The 26195-nt window shown below is 47.2% G+C and overlaps 1 protein-coding gene across 4 annotated transcripts in view; it reads right to left on the bottom strand.

Annotated features, from left to right (window-relative positions):
- Window positions 1–25533, bottom strand: part of LOC119442328 (thialysine N-epsilon-acetyltransferase-like) — a 38467-nt gene extending 12934 nt beyond the window's left edge. Inside the window, exons 1-7 of one of the 4 annotated variants that reach the window (XM_049662058.1) lie at window positions 25240–25502; window positions 20253–20301; window positions 16996–17064; window positions 16759–16904; window positions 6020–6068; window positions 5805–5873; window positions 5182–5369 (exon numbers count right to left, since the gene is read on the bottom strand). In XM_049662058.1, coding sequence (XP_049518015.1) covers window positions 5182–5369; window positions 5805–5873; window positions 6020–6068; window positions 16759–16904; window positions 16996–17064; window positions 20253–20301; window positions 25240–25296 — 627 coding nt within the window. In that variant the 5' untranslated portion in view covers window positions 25297–25502. Of the gene's footprint in view, window positions 1–3750; window positions 3975–5181; window positions 5370–5804; window positions 5874–6019; window positions 6073–12849; window positions 13172–16758; window positions 16905–16995; window positions 17065–20252; window positions 20302–25239 lie in introns of those variants that run through there. The other 3 variants (XM_049662059.1, XM_049662061.1, XM_049662060.1) reach the window with 3 other exon arrangements.
- Between the last annotated feature and the right edge of the window lie 662 nt (window positions 25534–26195).

Here is a 26195-nt window from a genome sequence, read left to right as displayed (position 1 = left end):
GCTGCCTGTCAAGTGCTGTCAGAGGGGTGTCTCTCCTAGTGCCATTTATTTAAGCCTTCTTACTTACAGGCCATGGCTTTGACGCTGTGGTTTTGTTCGACGCAAGCTCACTGTTGGGGTGTAAGCAACGGAAAAGGCCTAGCGCCAAGACTCGTGGTTGTCTCCACACCTGGCCTGTAAAGGTGTATTGGCAGTCGAAACAGGAAAACTTGGGTGCTTTACAGTTGTCCCTGCTGTCACATTAAGACACCAACAAAGGATTGCTTGTGCAAGCAAGCTATTTGCTTTGTTCATGGCTGGGGTGGTGGTACAGCATTCAACTTGAACCAATCTTTACCTGTTTGTTCCATCTTGACAGCAGTGTCATAGAGATGTCTTGTTTGTACATTCCAGCTGCTGCTCAAGATGGGTTTCTTACTGTCGTACACTTTCCGTGCAGTCACAATGTTCCTTACATTTGCAATGCTACCTGCTGCGGTTTCATTTTGTCACATATTCTTATTTCACATGTCACATTACTTATTTTATTCATTTTTCTTATAACTCCACATCAATTACCTTTATTTTTGTTGTTGTTTCTCCAAATCTTGATATTCCACAAGTGCAAACTGGTGCTCCGAGAACGATTTTTCGTTCATGTGACGACAGTTCAAAAGGAAACGACATCGTTGACTGAAGCGCTTAGAAGAGGATTTCCAAGGGTACTTTCCAATGGAAGAAGGGGTGGAGCCTGTGTATTACGCCTAATGGGGAGTATTTTGAAATGAGAGAGAAACATTCTTTAATGATATGCTGGAGATGTTAGCCTGACATGCTACTCCAGGTGTTGGGTGATGATTATGATATACAGACACAGTGATAAGCACTTAATAGCACATGGGACCACATATTGATGTACATGAAATATTACATTTGTGAAATGATTTTTTTAATGGTGCTGCACGAACTTTTGGGACAGACCTCGTATTCCTTCAGCAGATATTGGGGACGGATATCTCGGAGGTTTTGCTTTCAGTCTTAGGATTTCTGCAAAGCAGACATCATTTTACTACTGAGTTTCAGTTCCACAGTTGCAACACGTGCCTTAAAGTGAATAATTGAAAACTAATTAGTGTTTTAATTAGCTACCTGGACATTTTATGCAAGTAATATCCGCATCTACAGGTAATTCACCTGAATGAGCCGAGTAACGCTATGTGCCCCATGCGATTAAAAAAAAAATAAAAACACTATGCTGTCATGGTAAATAACAAAAATGATTGTGTAAAATTAATAAAGTGCAGGACTGGTTTTTCATTCGGTATCATTAAAATATGTAATAATGACTGCTGACGCCGCTGAGGACGTATGTCGCTGATAGCACTTGCCCAGGTCGCCAGCCAAAAGGGCATTGTGGTACCTAATTTTCTTGCACTTAGCTCTCAAAATTCTTAACAGTATTTTTTTTTATTTCTAAGTTACATTCCTTTAACCCACGCTCTGCTATGCAAATTTAGTTTGTGTTTTAGTTCTAATGAACATACTTGGTTTCGCCACCGAAATCCTCAACACTGAGTGCTTCGTCAATGGAGCCAAGTCACAACGTGTAACCACTCCTATGACATACTAAACAACCGCCATACGGAATACACCCTTTAGTATGTCATAAGGAGAGTACCTTTTCAAACACATTTTGTCATATGAAAGCAAGAATAGTCATAACGTTATATATTACTCGCAGTACATGTCCTTTAGCTGATGCATCCTATAATCACCATTCAGTTGATTAAATAGGTAGAAGTATGTCAGTTTTCAACTGCTTCCGATTTTCCGAGAATTCAATGTGGCCACCTATTCCACCGATGCACAACCTCATCCAAACACGCGACCAGCACTGAACAAAACAAGGCACAGCATATTATTAAGGCAAAAGCCTTATATAGCCTCATCGTTCAGTCGACCTTCAAAGTCATTGAGCGAAAACGCTTCGACAACACGAAAGGTAAAAGAACTATCATCATTAGCTCATACCCCCATAAGCACTCATATCCCCGTAAGCAAGCAAGCAAGATGGATGATAACGATGGATGACTTAACGAATTAAGTGGATGACTAAGCGAATTAAGATGCATGCGCTCACTTTTAATCAAGAAATTGCTTCTAAGCGACGCGGCAATACGCCACGCGTCTCAAAGCGCTGACGTGCGTGATGGAAATTAGTAAAGGTATTTTATATTCCGCCTTTTTACGCCTGCGTCCATTTCAAGGCCAAATCCTTAAATTCCTCATCAGACGGTGGCCTTGAAAACGTGGCGTGCGGTACAGAAAGTCACGTGAGCTCGCCTCGCGCAGAGACGCGCTCGTACCACTGCTCGCGCTTTCGTCGTCGTCGTCTTCCACAGCTGGTTTCGATGCCGCTCATCATGACAAAACAAAAGGCCCAAGGTAATTAAGATGATAAGAGTTAATTCAGGCACTCGAACCCACTATCTTCGATGGGAGTCGAACCCTCGAGCTTATGTGGGAGTCGAACCCAGGACCTTTGGTGTTAAGGCGAAGTTAAGGCACAGTTAATATACTCGAACCCGCGACCTTTGGTGGGAGTCGCATCCTCGAACTTTAGTGGTAATTAGGGCGAAGTTAATTAAGATAGCGTCAATTAAGGCACTCGAACCCACGACCTTCGTTGGAGAAAACAAGAAGTAACAACGCATTCGAATGAAAATGTCAATTTATTGAATCTCTTGAGCGCGCAGGCTTTCGCCTTCACCCTCTTTGGCGTATACTAAAGTGACTGATTTTTGTTATGATCTTTGCATCGCTATTTATAAATAAACCTTGTGGGTCGTATGTTAGTCAAATGATGGACCACGTTGGAATGTACAAATTGTAGCCGTGGAGTTTGCAAGGCGGATCCACTCGAAACGAATTCTCGGGATGACAACAGTTTCGAGATATTGATGTAGATAATAATGAAAGCAGCTCTCGCGTGCACCACGGTGCCCCGGCTCACCGATTCAAGGAAAACGTGAGAGCCGCTTTTTGATATTACCACGGACAAGTTGCACGGAACGTCGCTTGCACGCGCCGCCCGGCTAATGTTGTTTAGGACTTTCTCAACACGGGCGCTCGCCGCTTTGTCAGCGCCATCTCTTAACTGTGCGCCCTGTTTGAACGGCTACTAGCGTTCTGGAAAGCGTCCGTCCGAATTGATACACCACTTTGGCCTCAGTAGCGCTGCGATTTATGCTTCAAATTTGCGTGAAACGCTGCTTGCGCGTCCCGCCCCTGCTGATGCGATTTCGGATTTTGTAGCTGCATGCGGGCTATAGCTATAAAATTTGGGCGAATGCACCTGCGCGAAGCAAGTGCCCCGCTTGGTCCTTTTGCGGCATTTAACGTGAGTGTAATTCTTTCAGTTAATATGCAATACGAAGCTATTCACAGCCTCAAGCCAGCTATTAGTTTCAGCGGGTCCCCTTTTTATTCCCTATCCGCTTCACCTCGTTCCGACTCTTCCAAGCCGCGCTCGTGCAGTTTCAAATTTCGACACCGACTGCGAACGGGGGAACAGGCGGTTGGCACACGCTGCAGTCTTTCGATGTCTTCGGCTGCTTGCTTTCGGCAGCCTGCAATCGTCACCCGGTCACCTAGGCGCTGTTCCATGCAGACATAACGCGCCAGCGTGCCGCAGGCGAACTTTTGTCGAGTGCGCTTTCGCGATCCGCGACAGAACAGGCCAAAAGCGCACCGTGAGAAACAGGCACGCACTTCGGTCACGAAGAAGTTTTGCTCGTGCTGGCGGCGGTTTTGAGCGGCGTCCACGGCTGCTCCAGGGTGAGCATAGTGATGGCGCGCATGTCCATCTCGAAGAGGTGCCACCCTTTCTCCCGCTCCTGGTCCATGCCGCCGTGCCTCCGCATCAGGTTGATGAAAGCGTCGCTCTTGGTCAGCGCGTGACAGGTGAGCTCGTTGCACTTGTTCTGAGCCGCTTCCTGCGCAAGCGAAAGACGACAACGATATCAGCTCGGGGGGCTCCGGAACCGGGAGGCCAGTGCATGGGGGTGAGTGTCTACACAGGTTTCATTGCGCGCGGGAAGGACACTGCAATAAAACGGGGGCGCGGCACTTGAGGCCCCCCCATTGCCCTCCCCCCTCAAATATCGAAAATTAAGCCTTGCTTTCGCAATAACACAAAAAAAAACGTTCGCAGCTTGCACTATAGTGATGCAAGGCTGGTGAAAACAGCGGAGCGCTGGGGATCGACCTACCTTCTTCCAGGTTTTCCTAGGCTTGACTAAGTTTTGCTAGGAAATGCTAAGTGCTGCCTGGCACGGTATTCCGAATCGGCTCGCCGCCGACGCGCAGATTCTCGCTATGAGCGGCTTCTTCTTCGGGTGTCCGGATCTTCTTTGGTCGTCCCATCTCAAGGCTACATGTACTCGTCACAAAGTCAACGAGAGTTCTGCCGTCGTCGCGGCGGCTCCGAGTTTTATCTCCCCGGTGACGTCACGGCCAAGCTGCGCCTCCACACTTGCCGGGGCGGGGCTGGTCGAAACCTGCCGAGTCGCCGCCAGAGGCGCCTGCTGCAGCCACGGACACCGCGCGTTCGGCCAGGTTCGGCGCGAACGCGGGGAAACGCGAACGGCGTCGGCAGCAGCTTTGAGCATTGCCTCGTCGCTGAGCGATGAGTCATCTGAGTTGCCTAGCAACCCCCTCGCGGAACGGCGTGTGCTTCGGCTCCTCCCCGTGTCGTGCACATGTTGCCTTGACATGAGACGTTAAGGAGAGGGAAGTAAGCATGCGCGCGGCGCGCGCTATGCTCGGGAGAGAGAAATTGTAGCAGCACCAACGAGGCAACGCGCAGAGCTGCTGCCGACGCCGTCCGCATTTCCCCGCGTTCGCACTGAACGCGCGCGGTGTCCGAGACTGCAGCAGGCGCCTCTGGCGGCGGCTCGGCAGGTTTCTACTAGCCACGCCCCGGCAAGTGTGGAGGCGCAGCTTGGCCGTGGTCACCGGGGACATAAAGCTCGAAGCATCCGCGACGGCGACAGAACTCTCGTTGACTACATCTTGATCTGGGTTGATTGGCTATATCTTGATTGGCTATATCTTGATCACTCAATAAGGTAAACCTTAATTCCTATTATGATCGCAGTACATTTCTTCGAAGACTATGTATAATTATGGCGATAGGCTGACCTTGAAGACAGCCCTGAGGAGTGCCGAGCCGACACCCTTGCCTCGGTATGCGGGTGCCACGTGCAAGCCATCCAGGACCATGCTGCGGCCTCCCCAGGTGCTGAAGACGAGGCTGTACAGGGCGCAGCCAATCAGCGGGGGCGACGGCATCAGACTGGCGCACAGCGGAGGGCATGGCACGCCGTTGCCTGCGTGCAAACGTCAAAGGGCAGTGTGGATGACCTTGTTCCATGACTTGTATACGGCCATTTCTTCGTCTGTGTGTCTTTAGACCAGTGAGGAAGCTTAAAACATTCACATTAAAACATGGGTAGTTTATAAACGGTATGGGATGTGCATGCTGGTGCCCAGAAACGGCATTAAGGACCTTATACGGACCCACCATGACCCATACAATGTCCTTAGTTCCGTTGGGACTAATAAACGTCATTTCCACTATTACTCCCACGGACGAGGTGTTCTGGTACATCGCGTCTAGTGGCGAACTCAAATCGCATTCAAGGACACGTAAGAACTGGTTGAAGTTTCATGCATGCTTTCCGAAGGTCTGTCATAACTTTCCCGTTCGCAATTCAATTTATGTCGATGGTACACCCCGCAGACGACAGCAGCTGTGGGCTTACCTCCGCTACTGTCCTCAGCCACCAGGATATTCACCAGAGGCCAGTCTCCAAAGGCATTTTCTTTGAGATCTGCGAAGTTGTGTATTGATTTAGAACGAGGAGGGCGTACTGCGGTGTCCTATACACCATGCTTTAGGATTTAACCAAGTCAGTAGCCTAAACATAAAGCTACATTTCTTTACGGCGAAAGTCGAGGGAGTATTGGTCGTCCTCACCTGCCATTGCGGTTGTATCGTCCTTGAAGTCGAATTCTTGAGCGCCTTTCTGAAAAGTGTACAAATAAAACAATATTTCGCTATCACCCGCGTCAACTTATCCTCGGATGAATGTCCATCCGCTTGTCTCATTCATTTCACTTTGACCTCACAGCAGTCACTTTTCTGCTAAGCACGAGGTCGTGTGTGATTCCCCGTACTTAAATTTAAATGCAGGCGGGATACAGAAACGTACATGCGTTGGGCTTTCGACTCAAGTTAAAGAGCCTCAAGTGGTAAAAAAATAAGCCAAACATTTCGTTTCTTGTAGCGAATGCGCAGATTTGAGGCGTAAAGATTAATTCAGCCTGTTAATGATCAGCAAACAATATAGTGACTTGTGACGTAGTCACCATTAGTCAGTGAATTAGCCAACTATATATTGACGTGTGACGTAATGACCAGTGTTGTACGGTACGACGTTCTAAGGAACGGCGTTCCTGGAACTACATCCTTTTGGGAAGAACGGAGGAACGCCACCGTTCCGTAAAACGTTGGTGTAACTGTAACGGTAACTTGTTAGGTTTACGAAGGAACCGCAGAGGGAACGACGTTCCTTTTGTAAACGTTCCACGACACTTAACAGACGCACCGGCGCACGCAGCACATCATGCAGGGCGGATGGGCGGCCGCGTGAGACGCAAAGAACTACCGCTTGCCTGTCACGTGACTATGGTGCATTTTCTTTCGTGAGTTCTCCGTTATATTTTTGTTTTATGACTATAGGCTTCAGGATTGTCACGTGACGCTCCCTCCTGTAGTTTCTTTCCTCCGTGCCGGCCTGTCGGACAGCAACTTCGAGATGCAACTCTTGCTGAGTTCAAACAAGGGTCTTCACTAAATTGCGCTTATGTATTCTGTACATTTTTTTCCCCCCACTCAGACTGCAATATTGAATCAGCCTTCATTAAACGCCTATACATTGTTCCTTACGATGCTGTTTCTTGTGCAAGACATTTAATTATATCCTCCTAAGTCCACTTGTACAATACATTGCACATTACCTTCCAACTTTCTTTCGAAATTCACCCGGAAGTGATTACGGAAAGTATTCACTCTGGGTATGAAGTACGGTGCTTGTGTAGCTGTAAAGAAGTGGTTTTACTCATATTCTATTCATTCGCTTTCGAGAAATTTTACAATAAATTGGTCTAGACCTCTGTGTCGTCCCAGACGGCCGAAAGCAACCTCGAGGCGTGTTTCGAAGTCACCGAGATTGCGTGAAAATACTGGACGTGGCAGCAACACGGCAATGTACTACACGTAGTTCCATCTTCATCTCAGCGTTTAAACAATGAAATTCAGTGTTTCCACAGCAAACATGAGGAGATGATGAAGATAGTCATTTTTTTTTTCACGTACATAAAGACGGGGCTTTTTACATCTATTCGTGCTATTCAAAATAAAAAAAAATTGTTTTTCAAGCTCGTGACATAACAGTAGACAATAAAAACCACCTGGAAGAGCGATTATGTCCCGTTGTTCGGGTCTCAGGAGGACATTAATGCATGTGAGTAACTTTCTATTTGCAGATCTAAAACGCAGTATCCTGATTGCGCACTTCAAGACCGAAGTGGAAAGTGTCACATGTGTTGCACTTCTAATAGACGAGCACCAAAGTTGCAGTTAGACATGTCTGGAGTATGTTCGGTGCTCCCTGAAAAAAATTCGTTTTGGAGCGTTTCTTTGGATTCTTTTTATCTCCAGATAATCTGCTGCCGGCGATGTTCAGACTCGTATGATATACGTAGTTCGATGTGTGTTTTGAATTGCTCACTTTATTTCGCCTCAGGATTATCCGACACTATATTTTAATTTAAAAAATAAATTGTAACGTTAATGTAACGACATGTTCCAATGTTCGAAGAGCAACTGGAACGCACATTTCGCATTAAAGGAACTTGTAAAGGGAACTCGTTCCAAGAATGGGAAGGAATGAGAAACGAGCTTTCGTTCCTGTTTTAGAGGAACATGTACAACACCGGTAATGGCACAGTGACGAAACACGACGAGCTAGGGTTAACTCCAGCTGTGGAAAGCTGCGATGTATGTTAATGACATTTGGCGAATGAGTGACTCCGTGTAAAGAAGTTGTCATGATTTCTTGTTGGTTTCTTTTTTGTTTATATTTTTTTTTCCTGGAGTCGCGGGATAATCGCACCCTGTCGCCATGAAAATGCGTTGATTGCACTTTGCACAGTCCAAAACTAGCAAGCACGCTGAATACACATCGCATAGGCGAGGGCGAAAGCGTTATCACGTCATATAGGGGTGATGCCGGTTTTCAAACAAACGTAGACTTTCTTCTGCACGAAATGTTAATTTATATGCAAAAATAATTGTTGTACAGCTATAATATGATTTTCACGGCACAGCAGAAACAGGACGTAGTATGTCGTATAACGAATAACAGGTCCAACTGTACAGTTTTCGTTGTGCGAAAACGTGCCTGTCTGTCGTCCTACATTACGCTACTTTTCGCCTGTATGTACTTGCTGGCTTTAAGTATCACCTCCATTTAAGCGATTTAGTGCGCGACGGCGGCAAGCGACGCGATTGAGATGGCTGTCGCGTCCACTCGACGCCTACAAGCCGAACCCCACGCGAGCAACGGCTTTGCGCTACGGGTCTCCAGGGTTGCCGGTACGAGGTTAGCAAATACATACTGAAACTGGCGTCACGCACGATCGAATCATTTAAATGAAATAAATTTTATGTACAGAGCAGCAAAAACTATTCCTGGAGGCCTATAAACTCCGATTTTAACGGCCAACACGACCATGTTCCGTTCTATATCGAAAGGGCATGTCCTAAGCAGTCATTGATACATTGGACGGTTTGGCCGATAGAAACTTTACCTCACGTGAACAGTATCTCTTAGACCACACCCATCGCACATTTAACAAAGGGCTTGTCGAGCACGGAGCGAGAGACGTATGATCACTCAACGACTGTCGCAGACCTTCATAGATACTATGCTGCTGTCGCTGAAAAGTGGAGACAGACAGTTGAGAGGAACCTTTTCGATGCACTCAAGTGCACCAGTGAATCGTTTTGGTATATAGTGTTCAAATTGTGAATCTAAATGTGAAGCATGATCGAGTCACCCCGCGCGTTCGAAACCTATGCGCCGATTTTTAAGTTAGTGTTTCTTGAAACAGACGACATGAGCCAACTCATGAGTGATTTTGCGAACTATCATAGCTAATTAATCAGTAACATTGTTGAACCCCTATCGCTTTGGAGACTTCACACTGTCTAGTGGCCAGTGCTTTCTCGCTGCGCGCTGAGTCTTCTAGCGCAAACGCTGAAAGGGCATTTTAAATGCTGAGAATCGTCCATCGAAAGGATCGTGCTTCCATCAGTGACAGCAACCTCGTAAAGTATGATTGCGTCTATTACAACAGGCTTTAAGGTTTTAATACGCACAAACGTAGGTGTTTTGTATTCGAATATTTGTGCTTGTGTGTATATGTGTTTGTGCGTTCAAACCTTCCAGACAACAAAAATACGCTTCGTGTGCTCTGATGTTTTCGTGTTCAGATATGATTTCATCTAAGATTTTAGAGTGTTGAGATTAATGCAAAATTTAACTCCGAATTTCGGAGAATTGGGGATTTACGAGAAATAAACTCCGCTAAACTCCGAATTTCCGCCAGAAAATAAACTCCGAAAACACGGAGCCCTAGCGATGGCTTTCTATAGTTGCCGGTGTGAACGCAGCAATTATGCACCGATACTGGCGTGAAGCATGCTCTAATAATTTACGTTGATTTCTTTTGTTGTACAGAGCAGCATAAATATTTCTGGAAATCTTTCAGTAAGCTTTTTAACACGAAAGTGTTTTATGCCGGGGTCCACCAAGACTTCACTGACGTATTTCCGTCACGGAAATACGTCATAGAACATAATACAAAGAAAGAAACCAGAAGAAAAAGTTCCACAAACATGCAAAATTTGGAAATCGAACCCACGACCTCTCGGTCCGCGACGATAGATCGCCGAGCGTTTAACCATTGCGCCACAAACGCATTTGCAGAGAGCTACACAGACGCGCCTTATATATCTAACACTCCTCCGTGTACCCGCGCTCTTGCTCGGGGCGGTGCCGCCGCCTACGAGCAGAAAAGAGAAGTACTGCATTATGACACTAACGCGCACCGACAGTGAACGCTTCGGTGGTCTCAGCACTACGACGCCTCGATGCCAGCATTCGAAGGGACGCTGGCATCAAGAAGCACTACCAACGCCACCTAGGTGGCGTTCACCGTACTCAGCACAGCGGAGCGTGGCCTCCGCAATTAGCTCTGAAAATGTTTCTGAAGTTGATCGCGGAGGCTGCAATTACGACGCGCTGTACGCGCTGATTTGACTCGGTGACGATTCAGTTACGTGCTTTGTCTTGCGCGTTGTATTAGTGTGTCAGTTACGTGCTTCGTCTTTCGCGTTGTGCTAGCGTGTGCAGCGTAGTGCAGCTTCCATATGCACGACGGTTGCTCATGGTCATCGACGTTGGTAGTCGTGATGGAGGAGACGTGCCACCAGGCGTCAGCGTGGGTGCATCAACGCCTAAGGGCGCTTTAGCCACAAAACACCAATAGACATTATATATCAATGTGCAATAAACATTACACTACTTCTGTGAAGACACGTTTCACTTTCGTGTTCTATACCGATTCCTATATAAGAGGGATCAACCACATTTTTTGTATCCTTTCACGTAGTAAAAATTCGGTCGTTTGCTCGTTTCGTGCGACAACCGGCAGCATGTCACTGGATGTACTATCGACCAAAAAAGTTTACGGACAAATGGATCTGACAAAAAGCTGAATATCTCCGCAGCCTCAAAACGCAGCCTTGTATTCCCATTTCCAGCCTCTACTGGTATATGCGAACAACATTGTGATTTACGGTTTTACTGGCTACCTTTAAAGGCTGCTCGGATATTTGGTGTTTTCTGAGAACCCGTGGTCCGTAAACTTTTTTATTGCGATAGCAATTATATGGACACTTCAAGCGGATTTCTGCCGTCGGCGTCGCCGTCGCCGTGAGGCTCCGTATAAAATCCAAGGGCGATAAAATCGTCGCCGCGCGCCGTATGTGCGAGTGAAAGCGCGCGGAGGACGCGCGCTATGACAGAAAGCGACCGCACGGCGGAGAGCAAACACGACTTCCGTCGCGCGAAAGACCGTGGGGGTATGGGAGGGGGGGAGGAAGGGGGAGGGGCAACGCTGTGCTGCGGCACCAAATGCGGGTGCAACCGGGCGCAAGTGTAACTGGCCACTCAATCTCCCACGCGAAAGGCGGAAAACGGGAAGGCAGCGCGGGAGGGAGGGGGGGGGGGCAGCTTTTACTCTGCCAACAACTGCGCTTGCACTTTGCGCCGGTGCGGGCTGTCGCGCGCACCGTATCTTGAAAGCGATCTCCACACGGCTCTGACCTTTGTATGAGCTGTGCATTCGCCGCTCAATTTCCGTTGAAGCGATAGACCGCACGAACCTTCGCTCGCTGCGGCGGCTGCGCTTGCTGCTAGCGTTTTGACACTGGTTGTCTGCGTTCACCAAGTGTGATCTATTCATGTTTGCTTGTGCGCGCTGACACCACGCTTGTTAATTCAGTTAGTAAGCGAATGTGTCCAAGTTTATGCAGCCGATAAAACTACTATCCCTACACCGAATAGCTCTCCACTAATTTGCTATCAGAATTGATGCTTCGCCTTTCGGGAGAAACTGACATTTTTTGGTCGATAGTACATCCTGTTCCGGCTTCGCGCTATCTGCCAGTCTGATCATTGCACTCCCGGGCGACGAGCGACAAATTCTGGATTTCCAGAACCGAGCGACAGAGCGACAAGAACGAGCGATCTGGTCGCGCGACGGCCCGTTTCGTTGCTCGAAGCCATCGCTCGTCGCTGTCGCGCACAAGATCGCTCACATTGGGTTCGTGCTTTCAGTTTTATATTATTGTTCTCCTTGCCTTCCGTGTAATATACATTATATAGTCTCTGTCTTCAAGAATATTTTTTCAGTCAGCGTTGTGTGTTCTCTACTTTTTCATCCCGTCCTGTTTTTGCGTTATTTAAGTCAAATAAGTCAAAATTTCTACACTGTCGCATATCTCAGTCAGCCACACAAAATAGGTTAGGTGCGTGTCACATCCGCAGCAAGGGCGCCTCAATAAGGTTTCATATTTTATTGACAGGAAAGACACGAGAGGCCGCCCAAAACGAAATTGTGCGTAGAAACACTAGGGGAAGATTAAGCGCGATATTTAATTGCGCAGACGATATTACGCAAGACATCCGTCGCTCCAAATTGATGTAACAATGGCGTGAGAAAGCACCAAAAAGGGTTGAATCACTTGGCTTAGCTTCCGTTTAAACGGCAGCGGTGCTTACATGTCCTCAACACACAGAAGAGGCACAAAGCATCAGCGCAGCCTTGAGTGACTATGTACGCCGTCTGACAAATTCCGTGCAGTGCAGCGAATGCTAGAGCTCGTGTCAGCCAATCAGTAACGAGCGCTTGTCGAGTGCTCCAGAGTAGAGGGGCCGGAGGGCTTGCCCATTGCGCGCTACTATATATATATATATATATATATATATATATATATATATATATTATATATATATATATATATATATAATACATCCGTCTAGGTTGTATATTCAGTCGGCGACGCGGTGGAGGACGATCAGAGGCGAACAGTGGAGAAGTCTGGTTGTGTTCTCTAGTTGGGTGTGGTCCACATAGGTTTCGCTGCACATGCATCGCGAGCCGCCTTGCACTTACCATCAGTCTCTTGAGGGTGTCGCAGTCTGCCGGCTTGGCCCTGCGTATGTGGACGCCTATTGTTGTGCTAGACATGCTGGAAGCGGGCCCGGAAGGCACTCTCCGTCGGCTTATTGGAAATTTTGACGCGACTGAATTTCGCTGTCCGATCGAGGCTTCACATCGCCCGAACCTGCTCTGCGGCCGTGCAAGCTGCGGCGTTCGCGCGATGGGAACCTCTCGCGGCGAGTGCACGAGTCGGTGCACGCGGACCGAGAATGAAGAAGAAAAAGTCACCGCCCAACCTGATGGCCCCCGAGTGGGCCTAGCCAGGTGACGTTGAGTTTACTCGCGTCTATGGTTGACCGAATAAAGTTATTTCACTCCCTCACTTACTCACCGCCCAAGCACGCCGTACAGATCGTTAACCAGCGAAGCTGAAACGTGCGGCCCCGATGTTTATCACTGGGTTAATCCCGACAGTACGTTAAAGTCTTTCTCAGTTATTGGTTACGTCTTTGTGTTTCTTGATGAGGTTACACACACGTTCGGCTGCGACGGAGAAAACGACGTCACAGACGGTGTGTCCGCAGTCCGCCGTTGTCGCATATTGCCGTCTGCGATTCTTCAAAGCTGTGGAAGAAGACGAACGCGGGAGCAGTGGTACGAGCGCGTTCGCGCGGTCGCGCCGAGGGGTGCCAATGAGCCAGCTGTGGAAGAAGACGACGACGACTCGGTCATTGCTGATGATGATAGTTTCTGCGTACAGCCGACGGACGGATGAATCGGTTAGCCATATACAGCTTCACTGTAAAACTGCAACGGCGAAGCACGCTTTCCTTTTTGGGAAAACCGCCCAATTTTTGGCCGATTCCCCACGATATATAGCCACAATGGGTCGCTGCCACTCGTGCAGAGGGAACAGCGACGTTTTAGATTAAGTTTTCGACGATTTAATTCCTGAATTTCATTATTCTTTATACTCGAAAACATTTTCGTTTCATTTTAACCAACCAACATTCACCTTCGGTTTTAGTTTCAAATTCATTAAATCACCTTATTGAAACGTTCCATACGCCATTCCAATAATTTGATATATTTTCCGTATATGCTTCCCCTATAGTTGTGAAATTTATATCGATTTCATTCAAATTTATTCTAAGTTTCGTGTAATTTTCGTAAGAATCGTACCGATAACATGGAAATGTTTGGGAAAATGGAAAACATGGAGACAGGAACGTGCTCGCAATAATCGAGCAATTAGGCCAGCCCACGCTCTTTCTGACCCTCGGTTTGTCCGAGCTCCACAATGAGCGCCTGCTCGAACTCATCGAGAGTCAGAGAGCTAGTGAATATAGGCGCGCCGCCGCATGCATGCAAGGTCGATGCCATAGCTAGGTACCTGCAAAGTGCTTCACATAAGTTCGATTCACACATCGCGTGGGATCTGCATAATTTTTTATTCGCATTTGCCGATTTGCATGATAGCCGCGAGTTGAACTGCTATGCGCAGTATAAAATTTCTTATGGCCCACGAACAGCGCATAAATGTTAGGAATGATGACTAATGGCGCTCTTAATTGTACGTAGTCGGTAGGGTATAGCGACACTGCCGTCACTGTGTCGCAGCACGTCTTATCGTGCTATCAGTGCATCCCAGGTGCTGTCAAAGTGAGCGAGATTATTCCTTCATTATTAGCTTTAACCTTTAAGCTCTCGTTATTATATTACTGTAATTTTTACTTCCTACCGAAAGCTTGGCCAATCCGTCACTAGGAACGTATGCCAATGGTTGAGGGCAGCGGCATGAGCCGTAGCAACTCCACTGTTACTGCAGATAGATCATCTCTGTCACTGTTCCCTCTTCAAAAAACGTCAAACAGACTCTCCGCTGTGCCTTGAGCAGACTGGACGATCGGCCTTTTCCCTAAGCAAAGGTCCAGCGGAGCCTACAGCTTCACAGCGCATCAGCCCAGAAGGCTGTCACGAGTTCTACAGTATACCTGAAGGCGACAGAAATAGTGCCCGACTGCAGATGCACTGCGCCTTGCCTCGTGCGTGTGGCTAATCTAAACGCAGGTCTTCTCTCTCCCTCTCTTTTACGCCCCTCATTCTCCTCCCCGCGTGTATATAGGCTATCAAACCGGACGAAGTATAGTAAACCTCCCTGCCTTCCTTCGTAGGAGTACTTCTTGTAAGGTTGTTTGCTTAAACTATTAGAAGAGTGGCAGACATTAACGAACATATACAGATGAAGCGTAGACAAGAGGAGCGCGCCATTTTGTATACTTGCAGCACGCTCGCTCGTCTTGTCAATACTCCGTCTGTGTATGTGCGTTAACTTGCGCGCCTCTGGAAATAGTTATTCTTCCTTCTTCCTTCCTTCCTTCAACTCCATCCCTGTCACTATATTTCGAAACCACCGACGTCTTTTCGTTTGGAGGAAGATAACCTGTGTGGCTTACGGTATACCTATAACTGGTGAATGGGCGCACGTCAATATTAAACAATGCTGTAAGGCGCACGTCACAGATAGCTGAGACACGAGGGCCAAGAAGGGTTCGCACGTACGAACGTATGAGCTCATGGCGAAAGCGAGAGGACAAGCGAAAATAAACGCAGAGGACGACTTTCTCAAGCATATCGCCGATTTTAATTTACGTCCTTCCAGCTAGTTTCTTCATGTCCTCGTGGGAAAGCTGATAGTAGCTCCAGCCGTCTTGGGACGTAATATCATTGGCTCCGTGTTTCTTCAAAAAGGAGATAAGCGCCTCGTTCACCAGCTGTGGACAGCAATCGATGCGTCGGCATCCTTGATCTTCACAGTCCTAAGTCGATAAGAAAAACGACAGTGCAGAAAGTAATTCCTTGTGAAGTCATACAAAAAAAGTGAAAAATAAAAATAAAATAAGAAATTTAGGCAGCACAGTATACCAATTAAACACAATGAACTCAAAAGAAACGCCCAAAGAAGCCCGTTTTCACCGTTCTTTCAAGAATTTTGGCTACGTAAGATATAGGTTAGTGCATTTGAATTCGATTGGTGAATGTGAATAAGCTGCCAGCAGTCGCATCACCTTAGCAATGTGTGCACGAATAATTCGTCACTTGCTGCCACTCACCAGTCTATATGCAGTCTTCTAAGAAAGCGAAACTGGCATCATAGAACTGAAACACTCAGGGTAAAGTAGCACCAACGTACAGCATACACGGAAGACCCTCTACGGGGCGCGGTGCATATTATAGGACTGCCCATTCACGGCCCAAATTCTACACGTTGGTGCCTTCATAAGCCGTGCTACAGGCGCAAATTACATTCCATAACGCCCTCAACAAGTTCAATGAAAAGCTGTTTGCGCGTTTACTTCGTAACGCGATAGTCAAACGTATAATTTCTAACGTGTTAGCTTACGTGCAAACAACTTAGGTTGCACTATAGTCAGTCTTCCTGTTGGCGTATAGGTCAGTCCTATACGGCTAGGAGTGGAACGCGCTACTATCGCTTAAATTTTAAATAATATCGACCGAACGCACCCACTTAGAAGCTTAATCACTAGGTTAAGCTAGTTCACTCATCCCACAGCGCAAATAGAGGATAGACAAGGCGAACAGAACATTTGGTACTATATCGATACCTTATTTGCACTTGAAAAAAAAAGAATCGTACATTTAAGGTATATATATATATATATATATATATATATATATATATATATATATATAAGGTGCGCAGGTCCTAAGGAAAGGCGAGGCCGATGCGAACAGATATGCCCGCAGAACCAACCCGCTAGGTTGATTGGATGCCTGATATATTTTACGGGAGCGTGAGAAACGTAGCAGCATAGCGTGAATATATCGAGCCCGTGAGATACCATTCATGCCTGGCATACAACTTGTACATTATTTGTACTCTACATGCCGCAAATTTACCTTCATGACTCTCCTCAAGAGCTCGGTTCCAATGCCTTTTCTTCTGCGGTCTTGGGCGACGTACAGATCACCAAGTCGCAAGCTTTTTCCTTCCCAACTGGAGTAGATCCTTGAAACCATGGCGTAGCCGATTATCCCGGGAGCAGCTGCAGAAACGGCAGCATTTATATCGTTAAAAAATTCTAATTGGGGAATCAGAAAGGGGGTGGAGGGCACAACCTACCGCTAAGGACCTACCTGTGGTATCATCCTCAGCGACGAAGCAGTGGAAAACAGGATCTTCACCAAAGCCGTTCTTCTGGAGACCTGCAATTTACCAAAAAGGATCCGTCAATTAACCAGACCTCTATATTCAGTTTATATATGCTCTGCTGTCTCCTCCGTGATGACAGTCTCTCTCGACAGCTACACTGTCGCGCTCTTTAGCGATTGGGTATAAACGCCTTTGTGCGTATAGCCAAGCTAGCATGCGGGTCTAACTATAGTGTGCCTTGGTGCGCGTGCTCACTTATAGGTTAAACAGGTGCACGCTTTAAACGAAACAAAAGGAGGCAGACACAGGACAGCGCTATAATCTCTTGTCCTGCGTCTGCCTCCTTGGTCTCGTCTAAGGTGTGCATTTGTTAAACTATGAGCCAATTCACCAAGCAACATGCCCTTTTATGATGCCGGCTATTCGCGCACCTTGTCGTGCGGCCCAATCGTTCAGTGTACCGAAATACACGTATCGTCGTGCGGCGGAATACCAGTTCTTGGTTCAGGGTATAGCTGGGTCCGTCAGCTCAATACGTTGCCGGTTCAATACCGTATGTACGGTTCAATACCGTTGTCCGCTTGCATCACCTGCGATGCATTAGTGGTGCAGGTTGAGGCAGTTCTACTTCAATGCTTCACTCACTCTGTGTCGCTGCGCATGTCGAGGCGCACGCTGCCCTACATGTTCCAGCGGTCGAACACTTCGGCCATTCGGAAAGGTACCCTTCGACGCACCATGCGAGCACCTGCAGGTCCCTACATCCCAGATGGTCTTACCCATCTAAAAGCAGTTTCGGCTCAGCGTGATTTGCGTGAAAGCGGCTACTATATCCGGCTATCCGTGCCGCTACCCTGACCCGTCTCAAATGTGAAGGCAGACCTTTACATCTGTGGACGAGCTTTTGTAGTGAGACCCGGGCCTCCATTCTAAGTGACGATGATGATGAGCTGCTAATTTTTTTTTCCTTTGTTACGTTTCATTTGCTACTAGACGACCCCCTTGTTATTTTTTTAATATATTTACAGGATGTCCCAACTATCATGCACCAAGAGTTAACAATATGCAAATGCCACGTATAGCTGGACAGAAGCAAGGTAATTCTGTTTGCCGTCGCTTGGAGATAAGAGTACTTTTTGCATTATGCCTAATTACACAATTAGTCTTAATTAATCAACTTCTCAATTATTATTATTATAATTAGATGAAAAGTGTCAATGAGAAAATTGTAAAGCAACACGAGAAACTCCCGATACAGCTTTCTGTTGCTCAATACGTACAAAAGGTGTTTTTCCGAGCGTGAAAGAAGCCCGCGAATAGACGCAAAATTGCCGCGCGACTGGCCGCTCGAGGCACTTCAAAGGGTCGACACGTCCTTGAAGTGTGTTTGCCAATTCTTGGCAACACCCTTCAAGGACGTGTCGTACTTTCTTCGTAGTGCTTCTTATACCAGAAGTATAACGAGGTACTTTACTACGTACACAGTGCATGGTCCGGAGAGAAACTGTCGGCTTATTTTAGAAGAGGCGGCGCCGGGAGGGAACGGTGCTGCGTGCAATGGCATGCGCCGGTGACGCGGTCCTCCAGAGCGAAGGTAAACTACACCGCGTGACGTCACGAAGGTGCGATGGCCCCGTTTCCATCATGCAACCTTCAAGGGCCACTATGGTTATGCAAGAACCGCAGCAGTAACTATAGTAAGGTGAGCGTATACGTGTAACAGAGCTTCGATGTATAAGCAGTATAGGCTTGTTCGCGATACGTTACATATGTTTTAAAGGAGCATTAAAGGAAAGTATTAAGTCGAGCTAGATCGACAGAGTATTCGTCTGTAAGTATATCATCGTTTCATGCATGCCAACATATCATGTTTTTCCCTAGGAAATTGCCGTCGAAGGTCCCGCTGCTGCTTCTCAATTTGAGCCGCACGCGCGAAAGCGGAGAACTTGACGTCATCTCCACGCGACCGCCCTCTATGCCGTTGTTATTCTTTTGTAGACTCTTTATTTATTTGTTCAGCTTGTCTGAGTCACTCTGTGGCTCTGCTTGGGTCCCGGTTACCAGTTACAGTCACTTGAGCCTCCACTGCCGCAGCCGCGGCAGGGTGATCAATTGCCACACGTTGCCGCCTCGGCCATTGTAAACAGAAAAAAAGCTATGCCGTTCGCAGTGGCGGGTCGCGGCCCCTCTCTGTGAATGAAAGGTGCTGACGCCACACATAAGATTTATACCAACAGATGGCGCCACTCCGATTTTCTATTTTCGTCATTTTCTCGCTTACAAAAGCTCTGCTTTCATTACGAATGAAGAATTCATTATTACAGACCCACAATCTTTCAATCTAGCTCGACTTAATATTTGCCTTTAGTGTCCCTTTAAGGACAGCAGGGAAAACATGAATGAAACTGGGGCTGCGGAGACTATATTAAAAGACGGCTGGAGGAAGACTTGTGCCGCAAAAGGAAAAGATAGATCGCGATAAAGCGAGCTTTGTACATCGGATAAGGTAGCTTAGGACATAAAGAAAAAAAAACATATTTAAAGATTTATTTGTATCACAAAGCTGTAAAGGGCAATATTAGTGGCACGTGACAGTGCCTGTTTCAAAGAGGGCGCTCATATCATTTTTTTAAATATTTTTTTTTTTCATAGTAGCTCCGTGCCTTTGAACCTTCGCCGCTCTCTGGGACCGCCCGCAATGAGGTCACTATATAGCCGAAGCGGGTGGCGCATGCGCATCAGAAGATTGAGGCTAATAAGGAAGTGGCCCAGGGCGACAAGGCCGACCTTGAAGTCGTTCGGCGCGGCGTCCATGGCGCGGTATAGTGGCGTTTGCGGAATGCAGCTCATATATACACGACTGCTAAGCGCGGCGAATAATCGCCGAAGCGCTGCATCAAAGGGCCCTAAAAAACCGACCACATGTTGCCGGATGCCAGCGCAATACGTTAACTGTGCGTATCTGCACATAACGTGCAATAAGCGTAGGCAGGTTTTGATGCTGCCGTTTCGCGAAGAGTGAAACGGAATTGAAAACGCGCCATACTGCCAGCGGCATTCACCAATGTTCCCGCTTTATAGTAACATGTACCAAAAGAGCAATGAATCACGATCATGTAAGTACATATTCCGACGGACGATGACGCTTCCATGATAATTATTTGATGATAATAATAATAATAATAATAATAATAATAATAATAATAATAATAATAATAATAATAATAAACAGGTAACTTACGTGAGGTAATGACATCTACGTCCGTAAATGCAATATCTGAACGATCCCTCTGCAAATGAATGAAAGAAAGAAAAAAAGGAAAACGTCAGTTCGCAGCTATTCTATTCATAATCTGGCGTCGGCAGTTCGTTTGATCCCGTACTCACGAATATGTTTTATACATGGTTCAAATGTCACCATTCTGAAACCAAGCTAATCTCATCAAAAAAAAAAAAAAGAACGAAGATTGTATTGAACCTAGCTTTCAAGGTGTCAAGATAACGTAAGCAGGGGCGCAATCAGATGCAAAATGCGAGCAAACAGCGGATATGAGATAGAGGTTGCGTAAAGTGCGCGACGGCACGCCTGCCTTTGAAAACCCTTTCGCGCAAGAGCGACACTGGGCTTGATTGACAGCGTTCAGCTGTAGTTCTGGGCAGCACGCGCACATATATACTGCCCTATAATTCATGGCACACGTTATCCGTCGTAGACATCGGAGCTGAGGTCATGAAATGTCGGCGCCCGTCATCGCCTTTATGTATACAGTGTATTAATAAGCGGTTGCCTGCGAACCGGTCGTATGCTGCTTCGAACAAAAACGTGCATATACGGGACATCAAGTTTACATTAATTTTTTGTCTCCCTCCCAAGTACTGACCGAGCCCAATGCTGCTGATAATAATGCGCCAGAAGTAAGCATGCATCGCGTTCTCACGAACAGACACGAATGCCCTGCTTCGGTGCGTTATGCGGAACTCTACACTTGAGTGCTGGACCAATCCTGATCGACGACACAAGCGACTGCACAAATGGGACCCAGAAATGAAGTTCCGCATGCCTCATAAACTGAAGAGGAGCATAACAAGTATGTTACACCGGATTCGTCTTGGTGCTGCACTCACGAGGCGTTATATACACATATCATCGGCTGCAGTGACACTGGTCCCAACTGCGATCGCTACCCAGTGCCAGAAACACTTGAGCACATATTTTGCTCATGCCCAGCGTACGCGCGAGAACGGCAGAGCCTCATTTCTACTATTCAGCGAGTGACTAAAAGACCAATGTCTGACGAGATTGTCTTAGGTCCTTGGCCTGGCGCCAACAGCGCAGCTGTGGTCATCGAAGCGACTATAGCCTTCTTCAAGCCACTGGACTCCATGCACGGCTATAGTATGACCTCAACGTGATGGACATGTACATACGCACCTCCTAATCTTATCATCATCATTCATCGCTCGTTTTATCACCTCCCCCTTCCCCAGTGTAGAGTAGCAGGCCAGAGCAAACTAACGCTCAAGCCGACCTCTCTGCCTTTCTTCAAATAAACCGCTCTCTCTCTCTCTCTTAATTTTTTGTCGAATGTTAAAATTTTGCTTTAATCTCAGTTAAATGCATCAGATGCGTCAGCCATGCTTCTCGAGTGCGATTCATTACGACAAGCATGCACTGGCGCCCTCGTATATAGTCCTGTACGAAATAAAGCGCACGCAGGCCCTATTGCTAATGTTGAAGGTGAACGAAAAGTGCACTCTTAATCGCATTCCACGTATAGGTTCGAGCTATAAGCGAAAAGTTTTTGCAAATACGTTTCCACTTACCAAAATGGAACGGCGTTATACACATACCGGCTTTTCCGGCTAAACCGTTCTCATTCGCACTCATTGGCGAGTCGCGAGTATGAGAATAAACTACTCATCAGCTCCTAATGTTCCGTTTGTGAATTTCGTATATACAACGCTTCATAACATTCGATGTAATGACAGAAACTTGCTAATGTTGTGATCACCATCGTCAGCCTACTTTTTATTGCGATAGCAATTATATGACGCATTCAACCGGATTTCTGCCGTCGCCGTGAGGTTCCGTATAAAATCCAAGGGCGATAAAATCGTCGCCGCGCGTCGTATACGCGCGAGTGAAAGCGCGCGGGGGGACGCGCGCTATCACGGAGAGCGAACGCACGGCGCAAAGCAAACGCGACCGTCGCGCGTAAGGCCGTGGGGGTATGGGAGGGAGGGAGGTGGGACGACGCTGTGCTGCGGCACCAAATGCTTATCTTGCAACCGGGCGCAAGGGGAACTGGCCACTCAATCTCCCACGCGAAAGCAAGAAAGCGGGAAGGCAGCGCGGGAGGGAGGGGTTGGGGGGCGGCAGCTTCTACTCTGCCGACAACTGCGTTTGTACTTTGCCCGGCTGTGGCGGTCGCCCGCACCGTCTCTTAAAAGCGATCTCCACACGGCTCTGACCTTTGTATGCGCCGTGCATTCGCCGCTCAGTTTCCGTTAAAGCGATAGACCGCACGAACCTTCGCCCGCTGCGGCGGCTGCGATTGCTGCCAGCGTTTTGACAGTCGTTGTCTGCTGTCATTCAGTGTGATCTATTCATGTTTGCTTGTACGCGCTGACACCACGCTTGTTAATTCAGTTAGTAAGAGAATGTGCCCAAGTTTATGCAGCCGATAAAACTACTATCCCTACTCCGAATATCTATCTACTAATTTGCTATCGCAATTGATGCTTCGCCTTTCGGGCGAAGCTGCGACATTTTATGGCCATTGCAAGACGAAAGCCTCTAGGATGCAAGGATACTAGGATGCAAATATCACTTTATATTGCAATGGTGAAAACTGCTTTTCATTATTCGAAAACTTTTCGTTGACTTGGCTATAGATAATACGAATGTGCGAAAATTCGAAACTTTCGAATGCCGAATCGAATAGTGTCCTATTCTATTCGGTCTTCGAATCGAAATAGTTACTATTCGTAAATGCGAATATTTTTCGAATGCTTTTCGAATACTTTTTGAATATTTCAGAACGTCAACTGCGCCCAAATGAATTGGAGCAAAAGTATAGGACAAATTTTTACCCCTGCGGGCATAGTATAGACAAAAAACATGAGAACTTGCATAGTGGAGCAGGCTGCGTCGCTTAGGCAGCCGTACTTTACGGGCTGCACAGCGATCATTCGCACTCTCTGAAGAGTGCTGTGCATGCGAAGAAACTACTCGTTTGCTCCTAATGGTCTATTTCTGCTTTTAATAAACAGCGCTTCATAACACATGTGTGTAATGACAGAAACTTGGTAACTTTCAGAATACTGGGATGTGAACATCGTTTTGTATTAAATGTGATAATTGCTACTCATTATTAGAAAACTATTCGAAAAGTATTCGATATTCGACTCGCTTCTGGCACTATTAGTTTCATTTTCGATTCGATCTCAAGATAGATGGTCTTCACGTGAAGTCACGGGCGCAGCTTCTCGCCGTGCTAGTATCCAAACATGGCGATGATGAACACGATGACATCAGTGCATCATATTATCACGCGGTTTTCGCCGCATCGCCACTGTTATCAATTTGTCGCTCAGAGCAAGACTGCCCTGTCAGACAGCCCTGTCATGCTGTCAAGCTTCTTTTTTACGCAGCTTCTCGACTTGCTAGTACCCCAAGATGGCGCGTCCACGATGACGTCAATTCAAAACCATTTACAGACACTAAAAGCAACGCTCTATATCTGTGTAACGGGATAGCGATGTGACACATGTCGCCTTCCATTGTGTACTAGCGATAAGACATTTGTATCTCGCGCGATTATTCTTCTTGAAGCCATCCGACAAGAGCGGCTCAAGGAGACGACAAAGTGATTGCGAGCGAAGGCGGCAGAGAATCATGCGCTATAGTTTTAGTCTGTCTTTCAATCTCTGCATGGTTTAGTAGGGACTGCTCCACGCCGCCAGCGCGCGCATACCACTCGCCGGCGCGATAACGTCATCATATAAGAAATGCGAGCGCATTTTAATTCCTAATTATATCTTGAAAAGTGCGCAGAGGCTGTGTTGCTGTATTGTGGTCGAATCCTGTAGGAAATGTCAGGAAGGACCTCGACCGAAGCCGCAGTTTCTCCCACACGGTAGTGATGAGGATCGTTCCTGTCCTGCACTCAGTCTATCTTTGTGTAATACCGCATGGAACACCACGTGATGTTTTTTGTCCAGCAAACGTCTTCTGAATGACATTTGAACACCACGCATTATAGCACGCATACGTGGCGCTCGGGTGCGAGGCCTATAGATCACATGCTCGAAAGTGGTTCTGTTCTTGTATTCTGCTTTGAAAATAGTAGCACGCGTGGCTGCGCAAGCCTCTTGACATTTTAGCAATGACCAATGGAATGATGAATTGAATGGTTAATTTCCAAGATCTGGCGAAGCAACGAATCGCCCGTGAATGACACGAATTTATGCGTCACTTTCAGACTCACCCGCGAAACCGGTTCAAAACGGTTGGTTTGTTTAGCCCCAAATTTTGCTGGAAATGATTACCGGACCGGTTCGGAACGAATTTTTTGGTTTGTTTGGAACCATTCAGCGATGCTAGTCCAACCAGTTCGGCACGGTTCCATCGTTCTGCTCCGGTTGGGGTTCAGCTTCAGAATGATGACGCACATTTCTGTCCGAGTTCAGTCTCGGTTCGACAAAAATAAGCGGCTCAGTTCTGGTTACAGTTCGGCACCCTGGACACTTGCGCGCAGGGTATCATCGTCTTATCATTCGTAGGTTATCTTTCCCAGCAGGTTTTGCACAGCTGTGAATTGAATTCAGAATAATTCGTAAAGACACATATCTTCAGAACCAAATTTCAATGAGTCGCCATAAATATGATTGCTCCGGAACAGCGTACACTCTACTCCGGAAAAAGGAGACGACGGCATGTAGCCATTGTAAACAGGAAGTGCGGATTCCCGTTTAGCAAGCGTAGCTGCAGCTATTCCAATATTCTTTACGTTCTCAAAGCTTTCGGACCTGATATTTAAGTGAAACGACTGTTCAGCATCCAACTCGAAACGAAAACCTTATTGAAGCTGTTCTTCTCCAGCAAACTTAGAGTTAGTTTCTAAATTAAACACGTGCCACTCATTACGGGCCTGTTAACGTACGCGCGCTATTGCAAGGAATGTTTTCGTCTTCAGCCACGAAAAGACATGTTCAAAAAACGTTACCATAATCTCGGCAAGCTTGCTGCAGTCTTCAACTCGTGCAATGCGAATCTTCGTCATCTTAGTATGCGTTATCTTCTGTTTTCTTCCGCAAAAGGTCGTCGCCACTGCTCGCTGACACACAAGAACAGCTCGTGAAACTCGCCAGCACACGCGCTCACTGCAACACGACCACACGACACCGACGGCCGGGCGATGCGCCGCCGGCACTGCCGCGTTGTCGTGGGGAGGGAAGCCGCTGGCTCCGGTCTTCTGCAACACCCTGTACGCCATCTAGCGATAAAATGGCAAGGCTTTCTCTTTCTCGAGGAGGACCCGCTCTCGAGAACGGCAAGTGATAAGGCAAGCCGCTACTCTACCGCTACCATGCAGAGAAGCAGCTGCATCCGTCCCGTCCAACGTATTCTTCGAGAGAGATCGGTTTCAAGGTCATTGTTGTCCCGCGACAGCAATTCGAACCACCAAGTGCTGGCGCAGATAAAAAATTATCGGCCGGTGCACGCAGTTGTGAGGAAAGGGCGTACTTGCCTGCTTAATTTACACCGCCGTCAAGGTTCTGAAAATAGGAGTTCAGTGAATTTCCCTTTTTAACTCCGCGGGCGCCGAAGCTGATTCGCTCGGCGCACCAACGGATCCAGAGGAGGAGGGAGTAGCGAGGAGAGTGAAGGATCGGGCTCCTTCTGACATGACATATGCCGGCACTTCTTCAGACACACGTCTCGATCGCGGTATACAAGTTGAGCAGAAAATTCATGCTCTGACAAATTTGAACGTGCCCATAGCGTAGCCACAACCGTCTACCGCAATTTCGTGCTTCTCCACTCTCCCCACGCTTTCGAAGAGGGCCGCTTCCTCGATGCTACCCTGCCCCTGAGCTAGTGTCGCTCGATTTTGACTTCTTAAGGCAAGACCTCTTTTTAATGCGTAAATCTGTATTCACTTGTGCAGCGCGAAGTGTG

This window comes from Dermacentor silvarum, chromosome 2 (assembly GCF_013339745.2).
Source record: "Dermacentor silvarum isolate Dsil-2018 chromosome 2, BIME_Dsil_1.4, whole genome shotgun sequence".
In the NCBI taxonomy this organism is placed as follows: domain Eukaryota; kingdom Metazoa; phylum Arthropoda; class Arachnida; order Ixodida; family Ixodidae; genus Dermacentor; species Dermacentor silvarum.
This window is presented reverse-complemented; position numbering and strand designations above follow the sequence as displayed.